Source organism: Apteryx rowi, unplaced genomic scaffold (assembly GCF_003343035.1).
Source record: "Apteryx rowi isolate R43461 unplaced genomic scaffold, aptRow1 scaffold_4, whole genome shotgun sequence".
Classification (NCBI taxonomy): domain Eukaryota; kingdom Metazoa; phylum Chordata; class Aves; order Apterygiformes; family Apterygidae; genus Apteryx; species Apteryx rowi.
The window spans coordinates 9,069,020-9,097,013 of NW_020450529.1; the positions used below are offsets into that span (position 1 = coordinate 9,069,020).

At 46.6% G+C, this 27,994-nt stretch overlaps 2 protein-coding genes across 2 annotated transcripts in view; both read right to left on the reverse strand.

The window, feature by feature from the left end:
• Positions 1 to 2,081: 2,081 nt before the first annotated feature.
• SNTN (sentan, cilia apical structure protein) lies at positions 2,082 to 4,389 on the reverse strand. The gene is made up of 4 exons (XM_026075017.1): positions 4,298 to 4,389; positions 3,673 to 3,707; positions 3,094 to 3,233; positions 2,082 to 2,240 (listed from the first exon to the last, which is right to left on the reverse strand). Exons 1-4 carry the CDS (start codon positions 4,387 to 4,389, stop codon positions 2,082 to 2,084), a joined length of 426 nt encoding a protein of 141 aa, XP_025930802.1.
• An 8,317-nt stretch (positions 4,390 to 12,706) lies between these two features.
• The window catches only part of SYNPR (synaptoporin), a 107,992-nt gene continuing 92,704 nt past the window's right edge, over positions 12,707 to 27,994 (reverse strand). Inside the window, exons 4-6 of the mRNA XM_026075012.1 lie at positions 22,206 to 22,404; positions 14,009 to 14,200; positions 12,707 to 12,973 (exon numbers count right to left, since the gene is read on the reverse strand). Coding sequence (XP_025930797.1) covers positions 12,707 to 12,973; positions 14,009 to 14,200; positions 22,206 to 22,404 — 658 coding nt within the window. The remainder of the gene's footprint in view (positions 12,974 to 14,008; positions 14,201 to 22,205; positions 22,405 to 27,994) is intronic.

The window sequence follows — 27,994 nt, forward strand, 5'->3', positions numbered from 1 at the left end:
AACATGGGGATAAATTATTGAAGTTGCATCCACCCCATAAAAAACATCCCTCTCYGCAATACCCGCATGGATTATCCTGCCAGATTATGTTCTCACTTTGAACCGGGGATGCTTGGCCAAGGTCTACTTCAGAGGATGGCCAGCCCAGAGGGGTCAGTCTCTAAGAGAGGGTGCTCGTCTGTCCCACCCCTGAGCCTGCCCGATGCCATCTCCAGGAGCACTGGCACTCGCCCTGCAGAGGCAGCTGGCCAGGGGAGCTGGGCCTCGCAGCACGGTGCCGCAGACCCACYGGTCCCTCAGGGGGACCTGTGCAGGACGGGTATCCCCATAAGCAAGCAAATAGCCAGCTTGCTGGTTTTCTCACTATTTCTTGCTGGGGTTTGGGMAGTGCCTATTCTGGCACCCCCACCATCAGATCCAGGGATTTAGCTAAACCCAGTTTTTATTTGTAGGAGGAACATTTATGAATGTTTAGCCTCCAGGTCAGCTCATGACGCCAGACACCGGCCCAGGGACAAATGCCACAGAGCAGCACCTTACCTGTTGAGCTTCATTTCAAAATCCACCACATCCATTCATGTTCCTTCTTTCAACTCCATCCCACGTYGCACAAACGCCTCCTGATACTGCGCAAAGACACAGACCTTCCTCTTGCAGAACAACTTATTTGCAAGCCTCCTACTGCAACATGTCTTTCCTTTGCATTGACATCCACTACGAAACATCCTGTTAGCTTCTGGAAGCAGAGAGGCTTTTTAAGTCAATGAGTTAAATCTGGCTGCTCAGGTAGCATTGGTTTAAAGGGCAATGAATGTGCTAATTTTTGATCCCTTCTGCTTAAAAAAAACCATACACGAAACCTAAATTATTCTTATCTTTTTCTTTTCAGACAAGGAAGAAGAGAAAATTAAAGGGCTTGCACTGTTTTGTTGGCTCCGTCATCTTCACTGCCTTGTTAGAGGTGGTTAAATTCTTACAGAGGATAATCTGTTACTGAGGTGTAGGACTGTTTTTTGTACCTTAAAAGATATTACAGTAGGCTAAATATTGGTTGTGAGACAAGACCTTATAGGTAGGAATAGAAACAAAGACTAGGATCATGAACACTATTCTTACTATTTTTACATTTATAATTTTTACAATTATAATTACTATTGAGGAGCTGGCCCTGCTCAAGCCCACGCCTGGGCAGCCAGCATCACTCAGTTCCGCTACTTACGCTTTATTAGCTGTCTTTTTCCCACCATCCCTAGTCCTGACCGTCTCTTAGCTTTTCTGGTTTCTCTTCACAGTTTCACAAAGCAACGGACTTAGCTGACTGACATGATTAATTAACTCAGCCCCGTGGCCTTACAACTGCTCCACTACCAAAGACACATTGCAAGCATTGGACTCAATTTCCTCAATAGTGATCACTTGCTAAACATTACAACAGGTCAGCTGGAAAAAGAAAAAAAGACATGCTCCTTTCAGAAGGGCTAATAGTGGGGCGGAAACCATACAGAGTAAAGTCAACGTTTACCAAAGGCTGCAACAGATTCTCCTTTTGCTGCCAATTTTGAAAAGCGATGCTCGTTATGGGTAAGATCCCAGGCTTAAGTACCCTGTGGCTAACGGAGAGCCATGGGGAGCCGGCTGGCCGTGGCGTGTCAGCAGCCCTGTGTCAGCCTGGGGCAGGAGCGCGGTCCTGCAGCAACAGCCCATCACCCCCATGGGCTGCGCTTGGGCTCGGAGAGCGCGGACTGCCCTCCTTCGGGAGGAAGCGGAGCTGGAGGAGGTGCTCCAGCCACCCACCGCCGCTCAGCCCTGGGGACCAGCGCAGAGGCGGTCCGAAGTGCACCCTCACGACGTGTGAGGTCCTCGGCACCACTGTGTCAYGCCACAGACCTGCTCCTGCTGGGACGTGGCCTACAATTTATTTCTCTGCACAGAAGTGAATTCACCCACGTTTCAACAAGACTTTATTCCATTTAAAAGGAAATAGCATAAGGTATCCAGACATTTAGTGTTATCGCTGTGTGCTTCGCTGTACGAAGCTTTCCTCATAATGTGCGTAGCTATTTCTTCTTTTATAGCACTGATCACTTTGTGGTTTTCACATTCCTGATCTCCYGCAGCAGGTCAGACATTAGAGCGAGACTGACTAACATGATCATGAAGTCTTCAAAATCAATTTTGTTCTCCGACTCCTCATCCAGGGCAGAAATTATTTCCTGGTATTTTGGCTTGCTTTCTTGGCCCTATGGAGAATTTTAATGAAAGACATTTAGCATCAAGTTCCTTTCTTCCCACTCAGGTTTTTATGTCCACATTCATATTGCTTTTTTCCTGAAGGTATCCCAAGAAATTCAACTAGAAATATTACTGCAATCAGACAGTAGAACAACCCGTCCCCAATTTCTGCCCGAATCCAGAATACGTCTTTTAAAAGAGACCTCTTCTTCACTGATAACCTGGCTGTGATGAGCRTAGGTGGGAGCTGCAGTAGTGTGTCAGGGGCTCCAGAGGACACTGCTGGGAGAACTGGAGCCCTCTCGGTCTCGCTCAGACTGGGGAGAGGAAACGAACACAAACCCACCCAGCCTTAATGTTCAAGACAGGTATTTGAACACATGCCGTGAAGTTAGCAGAAACTGTTGAGTTTAAAATACATAACTTTAGTAGCTGCTGCTTCATGTCCCGCCTGGTGTTTGGTGCTCTGGCAAACTAATGAACTCCTAAATAAATGCGTTGGGTTTCTTCTCCCCACAGACGCATGGCCCCTTGTCATCATGTGATTTTTTTTTTTATTTTTAATTTCTTTACAGTTGCCCTATTCCTTAACGAAGACGCAAGCAGGCATGACGACAGCGGTTTATTGCTGTCCCCCTCCTCCTTCAGCCCCGTGTTACGCACAGGCTCCAAGCACAGCGAGCGGTTCATCATCGCAGACGTACTTACCGATGCCTAGGGTCTCCCTTGCGACTGCCCCGCGGAGGGGAGCGCCCGTGGCCGCGGGACGGAGCTCGGACGCCCTCCCTGCGCCCGGCACGGCCTCGTCTCGAGGAGGGCTCGCGGGGGAGCCCGTCCCGCTGAGCGCCCCGTGCCCCTCACCTGTATGAAACTCGAGAACTGGGCTTGCAGCAGGCTTTTGGCTTCCCCTTGGCCGAGTTTGCCCTCGGGGTCGGCAGCRTTGCTGTACACCAAAGCCGCGGTAGCAAAAGCCTTTTCAAGGTCTGAGCCTTTCCGAAGAGCTAGGGGGAGAGAGAGCGATACCGGCTGGCGTTTGAGCCATAATTGAAAGGAATCCGTCAGAAACATCCTGAGTGGGTGGAAATCGGCGTAGTTTCATTAAAGTTAATGAGCCTGCAACTGTTTATACCCACAGAGGGCCTGGCCTACATTTTATTCGGAGTGGGCCAGCAAAACACTTTGCGTCGCAGAGACGCCGCGCGCGGGAGGCTTTCGAGCCCAGCRAGGGGGGGTGACGTGCCGGGGACCCGCCGTGCCGCGGGGACGCGAGAGCTGGGGCACGCTGCGCAGGGACCGCGTCCGCACGGGACCCTCTCTCCTTGCGCAGGCTCGGGGTCTGCGAGGCCTCCAGCAGCTCCGCTAGATCACCCCCGTTCGCTGCCCCTGGGCCGCGTCCTTTGAAAATCCAACCCGCACGGCTTAAGGACGGGGTCGCCTTACCTTTTATCGAGGCCAGCTGCTTGGCTATAGGTATGCTGGTGGCGAGAGAGGAGAGAGGCACCGTTACCACCTGATGGACCGCACGTGTATACGGCTTCTCCATAAGCGAGCTTGCCCGCTTCCATCTGTTTTGTTTAATTCCCCCAGAGGAGACTAGCTTTCCTTTACAACTGAAGGACCGATATCCTTTGCAAGCAGCGCACAACATCCGACTCCCAACCGTGCACCTAAGCGAAGACCCTGGAGTTTTTAACAGAGGCTTATTAAATAACTTGACTGCCAGAGAGGGGCATTTCAACGTGTTTATAAGTCCTTCCTCCAGCACGTGAAAGAGCTCCAGGAAGTTTCCAGGTTTCCAGCCTGTCCCAGCCTGTCGCCCGCTCGCTAGCGCTCCCGCTTCGGAGCGTGGGCACCGAGCTTTTATTCCCTCTGCAAGAAGGGCCTCCCCGCTTTCCGTTAGAGCTTAAAGCCTGGTTACTTTTGCTAAAGCGCTGGAAACTAATGACAAGCAGCCCAGGCAGAGCGGAAGAGATATTGCTTTGGGCAGAGATAGACGGGCCCAGGTAGCGAGCTCCAAGACAAGGGCTAGATGGCTGCAGATGCAAGGAGCAAAGCGCTCGCTTACCGCTTGGGCATGGCTCCTGCCGCTGAAGGGCTCTTTCCGGGCGAAGCGGGAGCGGGCTGGCTCACGGGCACGCTGGCTCTGCAGCCACACATCGCCCCGGAACCCTTGTTTGTGATCTCCAGGCAACTCGAGTAGCAGCAAACAGGCGAGGGCGAGCGCTGCCCCGCGGAAACCGCCCGCTCGCAGCCATGCCCTGTCCGTAACGCAAGCGCTACCTGCTGATCGTGGAGCTGCCTAAACAAGTCCGTCTCAAGCAGCCCCTGCGAGGCCGTGCTGGGTGTTGGCAAGGAGGGCTGCTGTTTATTTTATGTGAGAATATAACAGATGCAAACCAAATTCAAGCAGAGGCTGAATCCACTTAGGTCTGCATAGATATAACTTTGAATCCGGAAGAGTTAAGGCCCTGAACCCGTTCAGCTGTACGCATTACCATTTTAATGGGAAACCTTTCTAGCGTGGGCTAATGCAACTCGCTCCAGGCTAGCGAGTGAGCTGTTCCTATAGACAGAAACCATGCGTTACCCAGATCCTGACCCAGCGTTTATTTTAGGTGAGCACGCTCCCGCTCTGGTATTTATTCCCCCACCATCGCACAAAGAGGAGATCTGCTCTGCCCCAGACCTACTAGCAAAACAGCATCCAACGCGGCGCCTCGGTTTCGTTTTTTACCCAAAGGGATATTGCCTGCTTCCAAAAGCAGCGCCGAGCCATATGGCAGAGCAGTCGCACGCTAGGGGAACTGGAAGGGCTCCGATGAACTTTGTTATTTATTGGCAGGAAAACCGCTATTAGAAAACACACAGCTTGTCGCGCGTTGTATCTCTACGTGCGTTCTCCTTGCTGCGGATCCTTTGCCTAGAAGTGGCCGGAGAGGATAACTCCGACCTAAGAGCCCGCGCGGCTGTTTCAGTTCCGGGGTGGTCTGTTAGCAGGTAGTGACTTCAGCTGTCTCATCCGGCTCATCGCTGCCGGTGAAAGCGTACAATCCTGACGTCAAAACTACCCAGAAAGAGACTTTATGTAACAGGACACTCAAAGGAGACTGCAACAGATGGCCTAGAGAATTAAAATGTTTTCCTCATTTAGTAGAAGCTAAATTACTGAAGGCTAATGAATAAGGATGTTCACCACCTTACTGTTCCTGGATTTTAATTATCTTAAAAAGCATGGGAAAAGGGAACCTTTAATTTTCCATCTAAGAGTGTCATTACTCAAACAATTCAGAGCCTTTTTCTGAGAGGTTTAAGCTGTCTTAGATCTCTAGTGCGTTCTTTAGGACTGGCTCATGAATAAAACAGAGCCTGTAATTGCAGTGACGCAGCCAAAACACATATAATCAATGCTCATTATCCCATCAATTAACACACTAAAATTAAACAAGAATTCAGGCTTAGTAATCTGCCATCAGCCAAAAAAAAAAAAAAGCGCGAGTCTCGATATCATGTTGAAGCGATAATTCCCTTTTACATCAGTTGAACCCTCGCACACGGCATGAAAAGCCTTGCATCCCAGTTAATCCCCGGAACGGTGGTGCTTGGTCTTAGCATCCAAGGTAAAAACGAGAGCGAGAAACAGACTCTGTGGCACGTTGCTGAGCTACAGGCAGCGCTGCGAGCCGGCTCGCAAAGCCAGCCCGCCGCATTTTGGGTTGTTTCCATCGCAGATCAGATTTCAGCTTGCTTTTTTTTTTATTTTTTTTTTAAATCAAACAGACTTCTCAGCRGCTGCGCTCTGGAACAGGTCATTCGCTTTGCCGGGACATTAACAAGTTCGGGCAAGCCTGCGCTACGCTATGTCCCTAGGATAGATTAATGAGTGTACGCAGGAGCGTCAGCGCGCGGCAGATAACGAGCTGCACGAGGTAACCCTCGCCTTTGCAGACGATCAGCCGCAAAGACAGCGAGATTTGGGTTCTGCGCGTTGACACAGTGATCCGGCCAGCCCTCAAACACGGCAAGGTGCACCGGGAGGAGGCCATCTGCTCTGTAGCTATTTTGATACCATCTATTTACGTTTGAACTATCCAGGTGCTCTCATCGGTCAAATTTTAGCAYGTTTCACACGTCAAGAGTATTGGCTGCGCAAAACAATGCGACCTCATCCTTACACCTGCAAAATCTTGACAGGCAGTCGCTTTGCAAAAAGCCACYGTCGCCACCCCTTTTTTCCTGGAGTCTTTCCATTCCTTCGACCTACTCCTTAAACGACTTCTGCAGTTCAAGGAGACTCACGTTTCTAAAGCACCTGGTGGGCGATGGAGCCCGGGCTCCCTTCGAGACGCCCCCATGCCGCTAAGGAGAGGCAGGAGCGGGCAAGCCCACGCGGGCGCAGGTACAGCCATGGGATGGAGGCTGCGGTCACGGTGGCCCGCAGGAATACCCGAAACCGAAGACACGTTCCGACCATCCCCGCTCAGACCTCACCTCTTCAGCAAACCCTTCGGGGCTGCCACAGAAGTGCTGCTAACCGGCACCCCGGGACGTAGTGGCCTGAGTTTTCTGKGAACAGAGCATGGTCGTTTTGACCTTCCATGGCAGGTTTTTTTTAAAAGGACTGAGCCTGAGAAGCCCCCCGCTGCATCTTTAGCCCAAAGCAGGCCTGGCTACCACAGCTTTATACTATTTTCCTCTTGCTCCATTCCTTTGAAGTCAATTCCTTCACGTGGGAAAAGCCAGCTGAGGCAGCAGGTCTAAGTGCGCTCAACCTGCCAACACCAGCCAAAACCTGTGGTGCCTTCGGCACTGTCCAACCTCCTCCTCCTCCCCTCGGCAGCGAAGGAGATGCCGCTGGGTGTGGAGCCTTTTCCTCCTCTTCCGGACRGTGGCGTGCACAGAGGATACGCGAGGCGGTTCAGTTTAACGGGCGCAAGGAATGGGTATCTGCGCTGCTGGAACGAGCAGCACGTTTTGCACAGCGTAATTTAGCTAACGGCCGTTGCACCCCGCTAGTCGCAGAGCCAAAGCCCTCCCGCGGCCGCCGCTCACCGGCAGCTGGTGCATCCGGGCTAGGAAACACGGGAGCAGCCAGTGGCCGGCTTCAGCCCAGCCCAGCGAACGTGGCGAACCTTGACAGCGAACCTCTCGAGGTCTTTCCCAGTGCACGAGAAATTGCAGCATGGATTTATTTCGGAGGAAGGCTGTGACTGCCCCTCACTACGGGGTCCCAAAGGGCATGAAACCGGGGCCAAGGGGACCGAAACGAAAGGGGTGAACAGGTCCCTCTGCAAAGAGCAGAGGCTCCCGGCAGCCCTGAGCAGGGGCAGAGCTGCAGCCTGGGGGAGCCGGGTGGCCGATGGAGCTGATGCGCTCGAGGCATCCCAGATCGGATCCGAACCGAAGTAGGGTAAAGCTGATACCAGCCTCCTGCTGAGCTTTCTCGATTGCCTTTATTCAGCTAATGTGCTGCTAAGCATCCAGAAAAAAACCCTAAACCTCCAAACCCCTGCATTTATTTCAAGAGCTGGGGAATGGGGATTGATAAATAAAATCTCAGGGCTTTGGCCCCCGTTACCTCCTGCAACTGCGTGCCGCGCTCAATCCTCAGCCTGGGATTTAGCTCYGGGGTCATTAATGATTAAAATATTAATGAATCCCATCGGTGAGCTGCAGCAGGTAAAATGTCCTTTAAGGAAAGCTATTAGAACTGGGCTGTCTGTGGGGGAACCGTCGTTTGTCACTTTGTGTCCTGGCACTTTCTGAACGCGGCACGTCGCTTCGGCCACGTTTTGCTCAGCGCAGCCTCGGGGATGCCGGGGAGCACAACGGCTGTGGGATCCTCGGCACCCGGCTCCCCTCGGCTGCATCGAAGATCTTACTCACAGGGGACCATCCCAACGTTTTTGGTACATGATTCATTTCCAGACGCAACTCAGAAAACACTACTACAAAATAATTTTTCCTCTGAGAAACATTTTGTTATAGGAAATTTAGACTTAAAAAAAAAAAAAGGCATTTGTACTCATCAAAAACTAGAGTCTTATGAAAGAAAGATGCAAGAATAAAAATGTGAGAAAAGAAAGGAGTAGCTAAATGCAACAGTAGGAATGCCTCTCCWGCTCAGCTACTAAAATTTCATACCAAAATGTTAAGATCTTCCTGGAAGGGTGTATGGCACTGATGAACGAGGAAAAGCAGCACRTGATTTTAATACTGAAATGTAGATCATTGCTGCTGTTAGAAAATTCCAGGAGAAAAGGCTCTAGGTTTTAATAGAAGGAAAGAATAAAAAGTAATCCTGAAAAAGAAGAGTTAAGTCAGGCAGAGCGTAAACTAAGTAGCCCATCAGTTCAGCTATATAAAGATTTTGACTCAAATCTGGCTCAAAACTAGCAGTCAGAGAACTAAATACTTATAATATGATGTGGCACAATATGAGAAGAATTTTTTTCTGAAAAGCATGAAATAACATGGCAATTTTTATTCAGGATGTTTTCTTATCTGTCTGTAACATTAAATGTGAAACTCTGGAGAGCTCACTCGGGAGCAGACTATAGACGGATGCAATGAATGTTGCATGTGGCTGCCTCTTTCATCAGTACATCAGAGATTCGTCCAGAAATAATTCAGGGCTGGAGCTCTATTTGCTCATTCAAATTCCGAGCATATGCAATTTGGAAATAATTAACCTAGTCAGGTCAGAAAATCACAATACAAATTCATGCAACAAGCTCTCTTTGAGTCCTGTCATCACCAAGGCTCTGTTATGGGCATCTTGATGGCCATGGAGAATGAGATACRGTCAGTCATCAGGAAAGTATTGCACACTAAAAAAATATCCAGTCAAGCAGGAGCACAGTCCTATGGGCTGGATAAGCTCATCCTCATGTCCTTGACGTGCCAGGCAGGGAGAAAAGCAGGCTACAGTGCCACCAGGTACACCAGAGCCATGCTTCCTGCCTTCTCCATGGAGAACATTAGGCTGCAGCTCAAGGGCAATACCAAGAAGCTCCTCATGCTCCTTGACTGCAGACCCAGAGCTGGGAAACCTTAAGACAGCACCCGATCACACATCTTCCCTTGGCTGGGGACTGAAACACATCTGCACRGTGCTGCTGTACATAGCAGAGGTACCAGCTTCCTCTGCGTGCGTGGGGGTGTCAGTAGTATCAGCCCTTACAAACACTGTGGATAAATCTGAGGAGGCATCTGGGCAAACCCCTCTCCCGGAGGAAAGGAAGGGCCTGAGAGAGCAAGTCCTGTGCTCCCATCTGCCCCATGACGCTCAGAGGTGTCTGCCTCTCCTCCACAGCTACACACTTGGCAATGCGTGCAGCTCCCATCCAGGGTAGCTGAGAAATGGGCTATAAAGAGAAACACATGGGAAAACAGGAGGGCCAGCACAGAAGATCAAGGAACATGTTTTTTTCCCAGGCTGACCTAGTTATTTAGCTAACTGGCAGAGACGCTCACTAATGATGAAGCAGGAAAGCAATCAGTCTGCCAGCAGCAGTTTCACAGAGGATGCTAGAGTTTATTTAGCTATTTGTCTTAAAACTGGGAAACATCAAATACGGTCTTTTTTGTATYGTTGCTTAACATTTTGCTACATAGTCACTTTTCCCACTTCAAATAAGCTTCCAGTTTCTCAGCGATTACAAAAGGATGTGATAAGACTTGAATACGGAGGAACACGGAAGAAATATTCACATATATATTCCCTTTTGTAACCCAGGCAAGCACACATACCATTTTTGTTTTCACTTTTGCTCCCGCCATATTAATCAGAGATGTTATAGATGAAGAGATTTTTCATTCCTCCTAACTCACAGTGAAGACTATCGCGCCCGAAGGATATATCAGATAGCAATCAGCTCATCTGTACTGTGCAGCGGTGAGGAGACAGTGTACCTGCTGAAGGCTTTCCTACTGAATAAAGCAAAGTGCAGTTCTTTTCTGAAAAATGTGTCTTTTTCACTGCTTTTGTAAACTTTTCCAGCAGCTCTGTCCTTCATGAGAAAATCTGTGCTTCATCTTGAAGTTACACGAATAGTACTCCAAACAAGTCATCTTCCTAATTCAGACCCCAATCTTGTATCAGGAACTGCTTCTGCTGTCCCTCCAGGGAGGTCAACTCTTCAAGCCTAGAAAGCTGCAGTTCTTGTGCTCCTGTGACTACACAATAATTTCAGCTTGTTTGAAATATAGAAAGGAACCTAAGCAAAACTCAAGTTTCTAACCTTCTTAATTGCATAGAAAAGTCTGGAAATGTGACCCTGCTGATCTAGAGGGAAAAGTTGATTAAAAGAAAGCCAGATCACACAAAAAAAACTTCTCCACGTGCTTCTAATGGAGAGGCATAATGGAGACAACTTGGGATATCCCTGATCAACTAATACAGAGCAAACTTCTTTCAAACAAAAACGATGTGTGGGGAAGTGGGACTAAGTGGGCCTGGGGGCATGAAGAGCATACTTCCCATCTCCTTCCCTGCTCCACTTGCACAGATTCATTTTCTTCTGGCTTGCCTATATTTAGCATTTTCCAAACTTAAAAACCACAGAACAAAAGAATTGAAAAAACAATTTTTCATTGACCTGGGTTTTGCTCCAGTTTGGAATACAAGGACATTTAGATATTCAGGTTTGTCCTTTCTACAGCACTAGAGATGGTTTTCCAGCAATCCCTGGCACTGGGCTAGTTAGCATAGCACTGGGCTAATTCTACTGACAGATGGAGAAAGAGATGACGAAGCAGATACTAAATCACAAACATTTAAATGATTTTTTTAAACTTATGATACTGACCTTTAAAGACAAGTGTCTGCAGATGTGCCATGCTTCATTGTACGTTAAACAATCCTCATTGAAGTGTTGGAAAACAGTAAGATTATGACTGAAAAGGTCAAGCACATGGATAATATTCTATCCATCTTTTTGGTTATTTTACACTGACATTTTAATACTACCATACTCTTAAAATATGAATTGTATGCAATAACTTTATTAGGGTCAAATAGATATCACAATATAGATTCATCCACCAAGTAGCCATAAATTGGTTACAACAATCATAGAAGAGACTAAGCCGTTTTAAGCTAAGATGCTTTCAACATTACAGCTCATACAATAAGATTATATACTGATACACTTTTATTTAGAAATGCAGATGATCAGTTTTTATTAGTATATTGTGCTTCAGGCACAAACTGTGTTAGAAAAGATGGTGCTGCAATGGATCCCATATGCTGTTGTAAGGGAGGGCTCGATTCTCCAGGGAGAAATCTGAACGGGCTACAAGTCTGGCCCCGGCTGTTTTAAGGAGAATTCCTTTGAACCTGGGCTGTTTGGTCAATCTGGTTACATTCTCTGGTAGCACCAAGCTAGCGCTCAGAACAGTGATGGGACAGAGGGATATCTGACGATTTTTAAACAGCACGGATAGAAAGACTTTTTTTTTTTTTTTTATGAGAGGGCATAAAGGAATATTAACAATATATGCATTTTTCCTGTTTTGCTGTATTAAGCAACGGGGCATTTTCACATGGTTTTGTGTACTGATATCTGCACCTCTGTTATTTTAGTTAAATATATACCTTTGTAAACATATAACACAGTTACTTGGTCCTTATTCTTCACAGCTCACATTAAAAGATTCACAAAACATCCATAGAAATAGTGATTTATAGAATGAATACTTAGCTTAGTTAAATGGAATAAACATCAGTCAGGTACCATATATACTACTGAATGCCATTTCAAGGAAAAACATTTTAGTTACAAAGCATTCAGAACTTGGGTAAGCCATATATTCAACTCTGCAAAATATATAAAAGATGCATACTTCTTTTAAACATACATTTAACAAAGTGTAGTGGCAGAAGTTGAGAAGTTCCATTTACACAGTCCAAACATTTGGTAGTATGAAACTGCTTATCCATGCACTAAATTACGGATGACTTGGTTAATTGAAATAATAGTAAAATCTTCTGAAACAAAAGATATAATCAAAACRAATGCTCAGAAGAGTCACAGACAGGCAGTTTTGAAAATTTAGGAGCAATGTTACATGCATGGATATATAATCTGTAGAAATAATAGCAAAACACTGTTGTTTTTCACCAAAATGCAGAAGGAAATCCAATTATCCTATGCATATTAGATACTACAGACTTGAGGCTACAAAATGCTTCTACCATCGTAACACATACAGAACTACCATAAGGTTATCTCTACAGTACATACTACAACACCGACTCCAGGTCACCACCTGTGACGAGCACGTCTGATGCACCGGGCTAGGTGGGGACGAAATGCCACCTCCGGCACACCGGCCACCTTCCCGCCACCTCAGGAGGCACCGCTAGATCTTCGGCTGACATGAAACACCGCGTTGTAGTATTGATTTAGACTCCCGAAAAACCTGCCGCCACTCAAACTGAGACCTGTGAACCTCTCTACGTGCGAGGGCTGTGCTAGATTTGGTTAGCAAAGGAGGTCGGCCCGCTCTGGCCGTAGCCCTGCTGCTGGCTGTACTCACCCACCTGGCCGTAGGTGCCGGGCTGGCTGTAGCCGCTCGTGGGACCGTAGCTGTCCTGGTTGTAGCCGCCCTGGCTGTAGCTGCTGGACTGCTTCTCCATGGCGCCTGCGGGGTGCCTCTGGCCCGACGAATGCCAACCCGTCTCCTTAAAGACGAACCAAATGTTGCCTGCCCAGAGGATAAAGTTCAAGAATCCAAAGACCTGGATGAGATAAAAAGCAGCGCGTCACCGAACCGCTGGCTGGGTTGTCACTACCAAAGCATGGAGACTAGTGACGCCGGAGGGTGAGCTACCACCTGCAGAGCCGTGGCTCACGGAGGTGTGCTCAGTCGGGTCCTGGAGGTGAAAATCCTCCTCAGCTGACCACAGAAGAAGCCAAGATGATGGCTGAAGTTAGACAGGACTACAATGACCACGGGCCATGAACAGTAAAAGCACATMTCCTGGCCCAGGTGAAGCCTGCTGGCATCTCCGAGGAGAAAAATGCTCAATGGAGAAAAGTCACCCAAGTTTCATTGCCCTGGGAGTGCAACCACATACGTCCTCAAAAACATCTGCAAAAATCCCCTGGGCAACATTTCAAAATTTATTAGGTGACTGGACACCCAAAGGGACATCAAGTGGCAAAGGAACGGAGGGGGTGTAGGCTGCCGAGTGAACAAGTCTTTTTAACCTTTTTTCCTTCTTTAAGGGGAGAAATGTCACTGCTTTCACCCCCCTCAACACTGGGCAATTTTTGCTACTGTTTTTCCCATTGCAAAGCACTGATTGGCAAACCCGCACTTTTCAGAATAAATGCTAACTATTGACAAACTTCCTGCTCAGGAACAAAAAATGAACCAGCATTGAAATTATCAAAACATTTTCCTTTTTATTTTCAAAAAAAGGTTCACTTTTTAGGTCACAAGAAACACGTGCGACAATCTTTTCTTCCTTAAGGAGAACACAGAATCCTTTTCAAAAGCTCTGTGGTGTAAATTATAAGTAAACAGGCCAATCAGGGCACTTGAAAAGACACTCTGCTTTCTACTAATCCCAAGCCATCCCATTCATCCTGCAGCTGCACCTGGCTAAATGGTTGCTGTGAGTCAGGCTGCAGCAAGATCGTAGGTAATTCCAGCTAAAACATATCAGCTAGCTGGTTTATACCAGCTGATTTAGGTCAATACACAGGTCCAAGGAGATGAAAATACATTTGCAAGGTAACAGTGGAAAGTAGCAATCAAATTCACTTACAACCGAAGTGTTTAGGCTCGACATAACAGGACTGCGGACAGGCAAGCATTTGTTGGACTGATGTTTGCAGGCTGACATCAGTAATAGCACTTCATCTGGATCCGTTGCAATCTTTACATCCGACAGTCCCTTGGCCCAAGCGGATGAGCCCACTAGCCACAAGAAGGAGAAGACCACTGTCACAATGAAATCCTAAAAGACAAATTAGTTAGGAGCATTATACTGYTGTGTCCACTGGGAAGAAAAACATCAAAAATCACCAGAAAACTGAAACCTTGCATCAGGGGAGAGAAAAAACAAGAGCTCGTTATTTCCTGACAGGTCGTGGTTACTGTCATAACCTGCAATGATAGTTTGCAGAAGGGCTTAACGAGCCGAAATGGGCAGAGCCCTGCGGTGCTCATTTGGACCTCCGGCCCCGAGACCAGACGGTACCGAGTGCTGAGCTGCCTTGAAATCTGGCCATCCGTGGTGCCTGGCTACTGCATTGGGAGCAATTTTAGATGTTGTTTAGATGCCTGGGAAGGTGATGAGCCCTCCTGAAGGCCAACCCTTGCCCGGGGCGCTCCTACCCGCAGCCAGCACGGGTTTCTGTTAGAAAGCACTTCCATCAGCAGCAGTGCCTCTGGCAGAGCCCAAAACTGGCTAATCCCCAGCTACCAGATGAGAAGTTTTCTCACAAGCTATAGGTAAGTTCAAATGTCCCTGTAGCACGAACTGCGCAACCGCTAATTATCAGGAGTGAACAAACAAACAGAAAGACTTGCCAAGCCCAGAGACTCCTCAGCTCTCCTCTGCCCCGGTAATTCACTTCTAGCTCCCATCCATGTGAAACCCGGGGAGAACGCGTGGCACTACCTCGAGGATCTAACAACTCCGAGTATCTCTACTCTGAACCACTCTGCTCACTTTTCCTTTGAAAGACTGTCAGGAGCATGCACATGCAGAAACTTCTCCTTGTCTCGGCCAGAACAAGTGGCCAAATGACACCGTTGTTGTGTGGGTTTGGGGGGAAAGGAGGGAGGAAGTGTGATTTTTCAAGCTTTCTTGTGTCTTCCTAAAACAGAAGAGCCTTTCTACTGTCATATTTCATCCCATCTGTCAGCCCACAACAGATGGTAGAGGTGCCAAAGTCTAACATACCACTGACTGCATCACTGTGTCTTGATATCCCATCTCCCRTGGAGGCTGCTTCCTCTCGCTCACCCTTTCCCCTTACAAAGTAAAGGGGTACGTAAAAGGAAGAGAAAACGTTCGTGAAGAACACGGTGCGTTGGGTTGCCAGCCAAAGARATAAGTGGTCCCTGGGAAACCTGATTCTCGTCTATGAACACACCTGACGTTGGGGGAAGGAGCCCTGCGCAGCACTGCGCGAGCGGGGCCACATGCCTTTTTTGCAATGGAAGACGCGAGTCAACAAGCCAGCCTCGTTGCGAGGAGCGAACAAAGGATTTCTCCGCTCACACAGATGAGATTAAACTAACTGTGCTTGGACACTATACTGAAAGACAGCTCCTTCCCTTTGGACAGTGCCACCATTTATTTTCTGCAGGCTTGTGTCTGCCATGGGGCTTTGATTTACCCTCACCTCACTTCATGCTATCCCAACGGGCTCTCTGGAAGAGTGTGCTGCAAAGTCCAGGAACTGGCAACTATCTTAACACCCAAAGAGACTCAGTGTAGGCAGAGGCATATAGCCCAGAGTACATTTTAGTTTCAGGAAGATTTCCAGCAAAAGAAATTATCGTATGTTAAAAGTTCCGGCAGTAACCGAATGCAAAGTGAACTCCTAGAGGCAACAGTTTAATAGTAAATATTTTCCTAGAAATTCCAGCTGGTAGAAATGTCGGATAGTCTCTAAACTGAGTATTATGATGATACATGCTTCTTATTTGCTAAGAGGCTTGGGACCTGAGCACCAAGCTTGCACGTAGGTTTCCACTGACGCTGGGACTGGGACACACCAGAGGTTTGGGGAACACGTTTTGAAAAAGATTGAGACTTTCTCAACAGAGCCAGACTGCAACACACTGCAAGCTAAATCAAGCGGTGAAGTCAGCGCCTCTGACAATAACAGCAAAATAAATAAATGACAGCAGGTAGAAATTTGAGGCAAACAGATAAATTGAGCAAAACTAACACAATACAGGAGATTAAACTTACTAAAAAAGGAAAAGCTTAAAAGTGAGCAAAGTTCATCAAGCAGGTGACAACAACAGAGGATTTTCAGACCTGCTATTAAGCTCGCAATCCATCCGGCAGCAGGCTAAACCCTGCCTTTCCTCAAGCACCATTTGTGAGCAGTTACCAGCATCTCCAGGTAGCACACACTGACCTCAGTGCTGCAACTGGAAGAATTTGTCATAGTCCAAAAATTGCAGGCTCATGCTGTCATCAGCCACGTTGGAGCAAACACACACCCTTCTGCTCTAAGCTGGTGAAGGCAAATCTCTTTGATGGAGCAAATTCACTTGAAATGACTCCAGAACAGGCAGGGAGGGACCCTAGGACCTGGGTATTTGAGWGCAAATGAAGAAACCTGAGCTGATTTCAACACGCTTGGTAATGCAGTTCCTGATCCATCTTGATGAGGAATTTGCCTAACTTTTGGCACAAATTACTGCAACCTGCACAAGTCCCTCACTAACTGCTGGTAGCTTGTGTCTTGGGCTAACAAGTGCTACTGGAGACATCTAATAGTACTGCGCAGCTGAGGGGCCGRTCCTTTAAAGGGACTACATATTTCAGACATGCTATTTCTCAAGTCTTGTCTCCTCCACTCCACCCTATCCCCTATGGGACAGGGCTGACTTGCTCTCCTCCCCTGCACCAGTGTGTCCATGCAAGCCCAACCGCACAGCATTCTGCCTCTGTGCCACTAATTCCCCTATTTGAGAGCAGATCCAAGTCTCAAGGAAACCCACAGAAAGGTCCCACCTACTGCAGGGGAGCCCTGCAGCCCTTTCACACAGGAGCTCCTGGAAACTCTAATTCTGGGGACAAAGTCTGGCTGGGTGCAGGAGACAGTTCAAAGGGGAAATATTGGACAGAGGGACTTGGAAGAGAAACCATTCTCCCTCTCCAAAAGCCAGGACACAACCACTCCCCCAAGGAGGTTACAAGGCCAACAGCTTGTCAAAAAGATTGGACCAAAAGGCTACTGAAACGTAAGAATTTTTTCATCAAGCTTACAGGCCTGGATTCAGGCTCTTTGAGGATTTCTTCCATCTCCTTCTTTCCCAAGAAAGAAATGGCACTATGCACAGAGCAAAATACATGGCTAGAGCAACCTTGCGTCTTCTCRTTTATTTTGAATCTTTGCTAACCCTCAAGCTTTGGCTGGAACTTGAACCTCTCTTGTTTTCAAGTGGGTTTAGATTTCTGGCTGAACATTTTCACAGCTCTGGGTGGAACAGAGTTACAAGATAATGACATGCTGAAAATAAAAGTGAATTTCAAGCTAAGCTGTTCTGTGGCTTAATGTCTATCTGGGGAATTTCTCCTTGGTAATTAAAGCCAGAGTGCCTGCATACTAAAACAAATCTTGCATTTGAATGTTTAATATCCGCATAGCATGTTTTTTTTCCCCTCCTTCGGAACAAAGTAATTTTTGTAGTTGCTCTCTTGAAATGATGTCTACAGATCTCTTCAGTGCGCATTGTTGTATGGTTACACTGCACTCCTAATTGCAAAGTTTCTTTTTCAGATCTCAGTTGAGATGCCTTGGTTTGCTTACAGGTGCCTTTGGGAAGGAGGCAAAATAGCAACATGTAAGAGAAAGCCGAAATCAAAATTTAAAATATACTGAATATCCAAGACAAGAGTTTTTAGAGCTTGGTGAAGTATGCATAGCAAAAAAATTCTTGCTGCTTTTTTCAAGTTGAAACTTGGTGTTATTGAGTCAGCCAAAAATGTCTAATTGGAAGAATTTCATGTGCTACATGTTTTAGGATGGAACTGTGAATGCTCCTTTTCCTTTCATAACAACTGAAACATTTCTCTTTGCTATCAAACCACTAACTTTTGCTAAATTCATGTCTTTGCTGGGGCAGTTAAGCATGGCCCCTTCAGTCTCCCAAGAGCAGTTTTGGGTGCCCCACTGCCCAGCGCAATCTCAGCCAGCCAAAAGGGCCTGAAGGCAGTGCATGCTTCATCTGCTTGGAGCTGTCAGTACCACGTGTGTCCTCTCAGGTGCTCTGGGTGCCCTGGGCTTCACCTCGGCACTGGAAAACATGCAAAACTTCAGCAGGACACCCCTCCGGCCTCGACAGCCCTGCCACGCTCACTGGATGCTTTCCCTCACCTAGCAGGAGCCGCTGGCCCGTTATCWTATTTCCAGCAGGGGCTTTCAGCGCCTCTCCACAAACGTTTCCAGCCATTAATGCTCACGCTACAAAGCCTTTTTGTTCGCCAGACTCTCCCTCTTCCACGCTTACAGCGTGCAAGGGAGCCGCTCCTCAAACGCCAAAGCTTATAAACCTTGCCAGCACGAGCGCCTCTGAGCCGGCCGCGCTGCCGGAAGGTTTCGCTCGCAGCACGCAGCGGTTCGGGGATAGGGGAGCTTCCCTTTCCCAACCAGGGGCACAGCACGGAAAGGGATTGCTTCCACTGTCACGACCAGCTTAGAAAGACCAGCAGCACCGCGCCGACGGGGCCCGCAGCCCCGGAAAGCGGCCAGCGGCARGGCACTACAGGTGGCCAACCGCCCCTCGCAATGACATTTCCCCTCTTTTTCAGCAGCAAGACGGGCGTCATCTTTCCAAACGTCGCCTGTGCCTCTCGCAAGCGGGGCCACCGACCCCACAGGAGAGGGCGTCCACCCCAGGGGTAGGGAAGCGGGCACCTCCGGCGCTTCACTCGCCTCGCGTTTTGAGCGAGGTCCCACCCCAGATTTTCTGCAGGATGAAGCTTTGAAAGAATCGCACACTTTTAGCTACGGTTTATGGCCTTGCAAGCTTGTTTCTRGCAGAGAGGCGTGGAGCCCATTGGGAGGCACCAGCGTGTACAGCAAGGTCACCATGGCTTCAAAAAGGAGATGACGCAAGTGGGTTGAAATAGCTCTTTGAAATGCAAAGAGTTCTTCAGGTTATCCAAAGTTTTTTTTTTTTTTTTTTTTTTTTAACTGAAAAAGATGCTGTCTTTGCTTTATGGACTTAGACAGCTCCTTATCCCTTTCCTCTGTCTTTGTGGGAATCTTGTGTTGTTTTCTAGACAGTAAGACAGAGGGGAGGAAATAAGATATGTATAACCAAAGACACCTCCGAGGAGAGAACAAGGCGTTCACTTGAACTCACTTGGTACGCAGCCTACGTAAAGTACCAGTGCCTTTCTGCTCAGTGTAATTATTCACAGGACTCGAGATGCAAAGGAAAGCTCTCATCTTCTAACATGTAAGCATCTTTATGCAGTGTAATAATCAGATTATCAAGTAATCACTATAAAAATGAAATACTTCTTTCAGGGTTATGTCAGTCACTTTTACTGGCTAAATTGTTATATGCAATTTATATTAAATCATAAGCTTAAATCTTATTTTTTATTAAACAATCTTTGTTAATTTGTGCTTTTCTATTAATTGATTGGAACATTAATAGTGATATATACTTATACATGAATGTATGTGCTTTTTCATAGACAATCTACAGCTTTCCAAAGACAACTCACTGCCAGAGGGTGTGAGTCCACATAAAGAAATTAAAGACAGGAGTAAGAAGTCCAAGTGACAGGTATACGTATTGACTGTGAATATTGTCTTCCATATTTCCCTGATYCAGAGATAAATGGAAACACCTTTCCCAGACCCCCTCAAGTTTAAGCACAGAACTAAACAGGGCTGGCTAATCCCTGCTTGCACACACCTGAAAATATATAGATCTGAAATAGGTGAGACAGATGAGTTTGGGGGTCTCGAGTGCTAATCCCCAAAAGCTGGCATGCAACTTCAGCAAGACATGGCTCACTGAATAAAACATGCTGGTGCTACCAAAACAGCTGCAGAAGCCTTAATGGCTTCTCTTACTGGAAATATTTCCTTGCCATTATGTCTTATTTAACACCAAACCTTAAAATATTGTTCCATAGTAAAAATTATGTTTAGCTAAGATCGACACAAACAAGTGGGTTTCTCTATATTTGTACAAACAGTGTAAACTTGAATCATTTTTGGCTGAAATTTTCTCTGTGAGTTTCTTGTGACCAACTGCTTATTAAATTCTTTATAATCATATATTCTGCATTCAGTCAGGTCTGCTGTAATTTGATATGCATTGGCACTCCTTACTGCCTGGACAATCTTTTTTTAAGTGTCTTTTTTTCCAAAAAAAGCAGAGCTGGCAGGTGGGGCTGCCCTCCTGGCAGGCTTAAACCCAGCACAGCCCTAAGCCACCTCCCAACACACTGGCAGGAGCTGCTTTGCTGTAGGACAAACAGAAGCGTCTTTATATCCAGAGCAAATAAGGTAATTTAGCTTTGGTTTAAAGACTGGGAAATTGCAAAGAATGGCTTTAGTAACAGACACCCATTAAATTTAACCTGTAGATTCAATTACAGTCCATTACACAGAACAAATTAAATTAATGCCACGTTGATGCTATAACGGATTGCAGCGTGTGTCCTACAAGAAACAGGACTGCAGCAGTATTGTCAGGAGAGTCCTAGATAATCGCAAACATTCACATCATAACCTGACATATTTGTATTATTTCTCCTGGTATTTTTTCTTCTATTATTTCGCAGGRTAACATGGTTGGTCAGAAAAAGAATTATTTTCCACGAGAAAATTAAAATGGCAGATCTCTGCAACTAATCCTTTGATGAGACAGTTTGAAATGAGTTATTACTTGATGCCAACTGAATCATGCAGAAGCAAGGCACTTCATTTATTTACTGCTTCTGCAGGAACCCCTTTATCTCGCCTATTCTACCACTCCTTTTTCTGTGAAGATCTCCTCTCCTTTCCCCATCATTTTCCAGGGAGAGAAGAAAGATCCCCCAAACCCCCAAATGCTGAAGTTTTATTTCCTTTAATGTGGAATGAAAATTTTTACTTCTGTATCAATTTATCAGTTTTCAAATGATACAATTTTAAATAAAAATCCCTTGCAGCAGGAAAATCTTTCCTTCAAAACCTGATGATGCTAAGATTACCTTCCTACTTTTTTATCTTTCACTTACTGTTACTGTAGCTATTTCTTTTAACAGGTACAGACCTTCTGCACTGGTGATTTATTTTCCTAATATGTTTTTCTGCTGTTATTTATTGGTGGCTTTCAGTTATTTACAGTACAGGTCTCAGCCAAATGCCTGGTTTCTGTCACTCCTAAACTTTAGATTTTCTGAAATCCAGAACTAACATTTTTCCTTAGGTCAGTCCTCGCTAACCTTCCCCCCTTTGAATTGCTCTCTTCACAGCAATACTTTAAAGTAATATTTCCTTTACTCTAGTGTAACCTTATTTTCGTAGGAGTGGAGAGTTTGCCATGGAAGGGAGAGTGTGATGCAACCCTACAAACCTACATATTTGTAGACCTAACTGAGCTTAAGTGCATCTGGGGTTCAACATGCTGCCCTTATCTAGCAAGACCAAGGGGAGCATCATGATTCATGATGCTCTAGCAGCTAGTGGAAACGCAGAACAAAACTCCGACAGGTTTTACAGCCTTGATTTATAAGAAAATGCATAGATAACAGGAGTTGCTTTTTATCACGAACTTTTAGGAATCAATCAAAAGAAAAGGAAAGGCACAAGCAGCCTGAGGGCTACGTGTCATGACAACTGGAAGGTGAGGAAGCTCATGGACCAGTGTGGAGACACAAACGGGCTGGGAGCTCAGGACGAGAGCTGTCATACAATTCTCCACGGCAGCCTTTCCGAACCGCAGTGGCAAAACTGTTTGGCTACCGCCAGCATTAACTAGCAACACGCGACCTCCCTTGGGTCCGGGGCATCGTTTCGCTCACCGCGATGCAAATGCCTCTCCCCTTCCTGCCCGCCGCTGTGGACTCGCGGCTCCGGCCCCAAACCTGCCGGCCCCCAGCTGTGCTCGCGGGAACATCACCCCASAGCTGGCAGCAGCAGGCAAGCAGGAAGCTCCACATTAGACAGGAGCTAAACTCTACCTTCAGGGACCGTATAGGCTCCTCTACTATTGACGCTGGAAGCTTAAGTCACTGTTAAGTACAGAAAAGGCACACTTACAATTAGAGGYCCTCTGTTGTTTTCACGGTACTTGTTCTGGAAGAAGATATAAACGACGGTGGCAGCCAGCGAGTAGAGGAAGGCGAAGACTGCGATGGTGACGAAGAACTCTGCCGAGGAGGAGAAGTCCCCTATTAAGGAGAGCTTTTCTCGGCGCTTGCCTTCGCAAGTGGGAGCATCAAAATTCACCTGGTGCAACCTGGAAAACATCCCAAAGAGGAGAAGCTGAAGCACAGTAATAGAAAACCGTTACCTAAATATAGAGTTACATTTGTTCTGTTGTCCCATCTCATTCCTGAAGTGCATTGATCTCCTGCACAAAAAACAGGCCCTGTAAGCAGTCTTGTGGGCTGTGCTCTTCAGAGCTGCTCATACACACAAGGTTACTTTTGTGCAAGTCTAGGTGAGAACTGAGAGCCTAATTACATCTTTTAATCACTCCTTTAATCAATCTCAGAGAAAAGTTGATGTGCCAGTGGTTTGGCACAATTCTTTTCTTCTCTGGGGTTTTGCCATGGCAACAACTGAAAAAGGATAACACAAAATATGATCTGATTCTCAAATTGTTACAAGCAAGAAGGCAAAAAACAGGTCGTATCCTTATTAAAGCCATGGGATACCTGCGTTTGGAAGTTCAAAACTTGGACTTCTTTGTGTAAACTTGCTTAGTGCACAGCTACCTGCTGACATTAGCACGTGGTGCTGTGAGCTATATAGGGCTTCTACAGCAAAGGCTTTAAGACGGAGCTGTAGCAGAAATACACCAGTTGGGGCAAAGAAAGGCATGCCTTGGTTTAAACAGTCACAAACTTTTAACCTTGTGCTCACACACTGCTTGCGATCAGCAACCAAGCTAATAGATTTGTGGTTCTGCCTGGCAGCTCCTGCCAGGCCCTTTTTCACTCTAACAACTGTAAGTTCTGCTTCAGAAAGAGAAAAGGGTTCCCTGGTGGGGTCCTTTGGCTGGTCCTGCTGCATGGTCCAGGCGAGCCTCAGGGGGGACGAGGGGCAGGCAGGAGCTGTTAAGGACCACATTGTTGTGCTCTGTGCAGAGAGAGCGGAAGGGACAAAACCAGCAGAAAGTTAACGGCAGCAATTAAAAGCAATTAAAAAAAATTATGATCTGGTGCTGAGAAAGGACAAGGCCCTCTGGGAGACATTCCTCTGCTCGAGGGTAATTAATGTGTGGAACAGCAAGTCAATGGAGGCAGCAGCCATGAATATATGACTAAATAAAAAGTTAGGTCCCTAGAGGAAAACAAAGTACCCGCAGTAGAAATCACACAAGATGGATTAATGGACATTGGAAGATTGCTTGACTTTTTGCTTTTTCTGGTGCAAACTAAATGTATCCCAGTGTGTAGGCAGAACCTTTTCATCAGCGGCTGATGCATAACATCAGCTATTGGCCTTAGGCACTTTCTTCTCTGAGCTTCTGCCGCTATAGCATTGGTGGGATTAAAACACGAAATGTGTCTGCTTGGATTGCAGCGTTCGGGAGATGAGCAGCAACTGACTCTTCTCTCCTACACGACCACAGCCAAGTCTGATGAAACCTGAACACAAGAGAGGCTAATGCTTCTGAACATAATCAGACAGTTTCCTGACTTGGTTTCAAAGCTTCCTGGCATCAGTGGGCAAACACTTTTCATCAGGGCTTATTGTCCTTTCCTAAAGAAAAAAAAAGGGGGGAAAGAAAGGATTTCCTAGTGCCTGTCCTTCCAGTTCCACAGCCTGGAGGATGCATCCAGAAGGATGCAGTGACTCTCATCCACTTGCAGACCCACGGCCTGTCCATCAGCCCAGACTTAACAACTCAACAGGAAAGTGTCCGGGGTTGAGCACTTTTTCCCCCTCTCAAATCACCAAATGCCTAAGCAGCATTTTTTGGATCTTAAATACTTAACCATGTCTGTTGTTTGACATGCCACGCTCTAGTACCACAGTTACTTTTTCATGGCCTCAGTGTGGAGTGCAATATCTGCTTCTCCAGCAAAGGGGAGTGAGAACGCTCTGTCCTCTTGTGGGAAAGCTGGGGTTTGCTGTGATGATGGGAGCTGCACAGTTTTATGTTATCTCTCACACTGCAAATAGACTTTACAGAATTGCTCTGGTTCTCACATTACTTTTGCAAGCACTGTGGAACCAGGTGAGCTACATTAAAGATAATACAATCACTTTGGGAAAGAAGAGCAAGGCAATGCTGCCTGTATTTTATCACATTAAACAGGTCTTTAGGCTTTTATTTTCCCCCTCCCAAAGTCCTGAAATAGCCCACAGGGCAATGCATGGTGTAAGCATTTGCTCAAACTCCTGCACATGCCAAAGGTGAAATAACTTAATGAATATTTAAGTTTGAGACCTGGCATTGCTGCCCACCCCTCACACCTCAGGCTGGTGTCAGCCACCATAACCCCATCTAATCTAATCACCAACAACATGCAGGGTGCTGCCAACCTTTTCAAAACACAAAGTAACTGAGGCCACTTTCCTTTTCTATCACTTATTCTCCTGACTGCATCTCAGTTCTGCATCCCAATGAGCCAGAAAAAGTATTCATACATTATATTAACATTTAACTCACGCATCCTCTCAGCAGTGCTTTTCTGGCCAAGCATCTTCCAGGGATACCAGATACATTATGATCACACAAGCCTTCTTCCATCACATTATTTTTATTCACTAGCTTTTCTTTTTAAGTTTCTCTAGCCTCTACAAGGACCTGGTAGCAACTGGTGCCTCTTGTGGCCACCTCACCTTTGCCCAAGCAGTTGAGATCTCAGTCATGCAAAGGGCTCTAAAATAGGCAGCAACTCAGACCCAGGAAGAGCAGAAAGGGGCAGGGAAGAGGTGAGCCAAGCCCTGGGCTGGTTTGAGTGCTGACTTTGAGATGCATTCGAAAACTTTCTTTAAAGTAGGGTAGGATCAGTGAAGGAAAGTCCAGTTTTACTAATCAAAACCAACCCTCTTTGATCTGTAATGGCATCTCAGAGAAAGCTCTGATTCTTCCACAAATCTGTTGCTGACTCAGTCCTTCTGGGGGCAGGATTACTTGGGGATGACTCACAAGAAATTCACTTCCTCTACCTCCGCCTCCCACTTTTGATGTAATTCTACCTGGCTTGCCTCTTATTTCCTCTCACCTCTTCTTTCATCTTCTCTTATCTCCCATTCTTTACAACCCACCTTTTTCTTCAAATCATCCTTGACCAACATCTTCCTTCTGCTGCTTTTCTATCTCTGGCAACACTCCCTGGATTTCATCTTTGCCTCTCCATTTCCTAAATGAAGTCAGGACCCCTGAGAATGACTCCTTGCAATCATGCCCTCTGCACTTCATTAACATATGAGCAATACTGTTGGGCTGTATTGCCAGAAGTGATTTTCACCGATTGATGGACAATGCACATAAGGATCACTTCAGTAATGCATTTAACTGATTAGGGGGAAAATTAAAAACCTCCCGCCTCTCACCAAGTATACACAAGTATTCCTCAAGAAATGAAGTGTGACAGAGCTTTTTGCCTTGTGCACTGCTAAGCACTGTTATTAACTCAGAAATAAAATTGATGACTTAAGAATAGGACCTTACACACCACCCTCCGTGCAGCAGCATTACAGTCAGCCTCGCTGCTCATCGCTAGCGACCCAATGCCCTGGGCCTGCTGGGCCACTTCATTAAGAGCAGCAGCCACTGCCAGACTTTCCAGTTCTGAATTTCCTCAAATTCATACAAGCCTGAAGCGAGTCCAAAGGCGTTACACTGATGAAGTTGCAGCAATTAAAGGCTTGTGAGATTTCTTCTACCACTTGGCAAGCCTTCCGCTGCTGTGGGAAATACGATGACAAGACAGCTGTATTGTTTAGCTTGACAAGATCAAAAGAGGGCAGGAATGTTTCGAAGGAAGAAAAGGATTTCTGCATTGTTCCGCAATTGCAAAGAACAGTTTCGTTTTCAGACACTAATTGCCCGTACTCTGAAAACAACACACAAAGCCAGACACGCCGAACAAAGGCTACAGCTGCTGTAGCTACTCTGGGAGCAGAAGTTGTGCTCTCTGTGTAAATGTGACCTTGCCTTTACCTCCTGGAGCTCCTTATTACAATATTCAAAACACGATTTGCTTTTAATTTTGGTCCCTCTCCTTTTGACTGGCAAAGCCCCCCGACGACCCAGGAGCACAGGAATGGTCAGAGCTGAGCACACCAAGGGCCCGTCTTGTCACGTGTCCCATCTCCGCCAGCAGACACAGGAACAGAGCGCGTACACAGCGATCCCCTCCGTGTCCCACCATCCCAGGCACCAGCGCTCACAGATTTACAGACTCGCAAACATTGTGTTAAATAACCACCATGAAACTGTCCCCCATTAATTCATCTAACCTCTTTTGATTCAGGAAATATCCTTCTCTAGCAATGCACACAAGCATGTGCTTCGCCTTGAAACCAAAAGACCATACAGTTAACAGTAAGTATATACATAGGTATTACTGATGAACAGACTCAGATTTCCTCTTCTGGGCTTTGATCAGTGCCTGGATTAATAAATAACAGACAAACTTGCCTCAAATTTCTGAATGGGAGTTAGTATTTCTCCACTTTCTTAGTAGGATGCAGTGAACAAACAAGCAAAAAACCACCTGTTTTGGCAGGTTGTCCTATTTTCTGAAAATAGGATCTTGTAATCTACCCCCCCACACCCGTCTACAACATCCTCGAACATAATCTGCAACACCCACACACGTGCTTGCAAGAATTCAAAGACCCATTATTCTCTCATTCAGGCTTTGTTTCCTCCTCATTTATTTCTGGTACTCAAGACTATCAATTGTATTCACCATCTGCAAAGCAATCGGAGAAAGTCGGCGCTGGAAATTCGTTACTGCAGGTAGCGCCTGTGGAAGAATTTGTTGCAAAATGTTTATCTTGGCTGGCAATCTTCAAAATGAGGGATAAATGATATTTCAAACTACAGTAGGGAAATGAAGTGAGCAGAAATAAGGGCCCCTTAGCTAGTCGAACTGCTCTGGTGAGATACAAGAACGTGACAGCTTTTCTGCCTTTCTTTCTCTGGGATTCAAAGTAAAGGCAGCTCTTTTAGCTCCCCCCTGGAAACACTGCAGCTCCCCTTGCTTCAAAGGACTGCACTGAAGTGCCTTCACACCAGCACCTCCAGCCAGCTGGTCTCTGGGCAAATACACCCTCTTGAGGTGCCAAACATGAATTTTCCATAGGTTTAGTGGAAGAACACTAACAAACGGGAGCCCTTCTGCTTGCGGAGTTCATTATCCCCATAAGACCTCCCTAGAGACAGGCATCCCTGCGTGCTCAGTGCTAAACCTGGCTATCCGAAAGGCTGCCCACACGGCAATGAACAGGTTTCCTTACAGCCTTCAGGAGGGTGGGTGGATCCGATTTCTGTGGCTTTCTCCTCCTCCATCCAACAGACCCCTGAAGGTGGGGGACCATGCAGAAAAAAAGCCATGCTAGGAGTTGTCATACACAACACGAACTCTTGGGGAAGGAGCCACCATCGGTCCCTATTTTTGCCAGTTATAACCATTATCCAGGGACTCCCTTCAGATCTGAACAGTTGCACCCAGGCATGCCGGAGCTGTTGAAGGTGATCTGTCTTTGAGGAAGTCAGCCTGCTCATACCACATTTGATCCGCATGAAGTCATTAAAGCTGAAGTTCTCTTCAGCCCTTCAAGGCCAAATATCTGAAATGTCAATGTAGCCCTGGACAGCTGAGGGGCATGTGATGGGCTTAGCCCAGCAGCAGGATAAC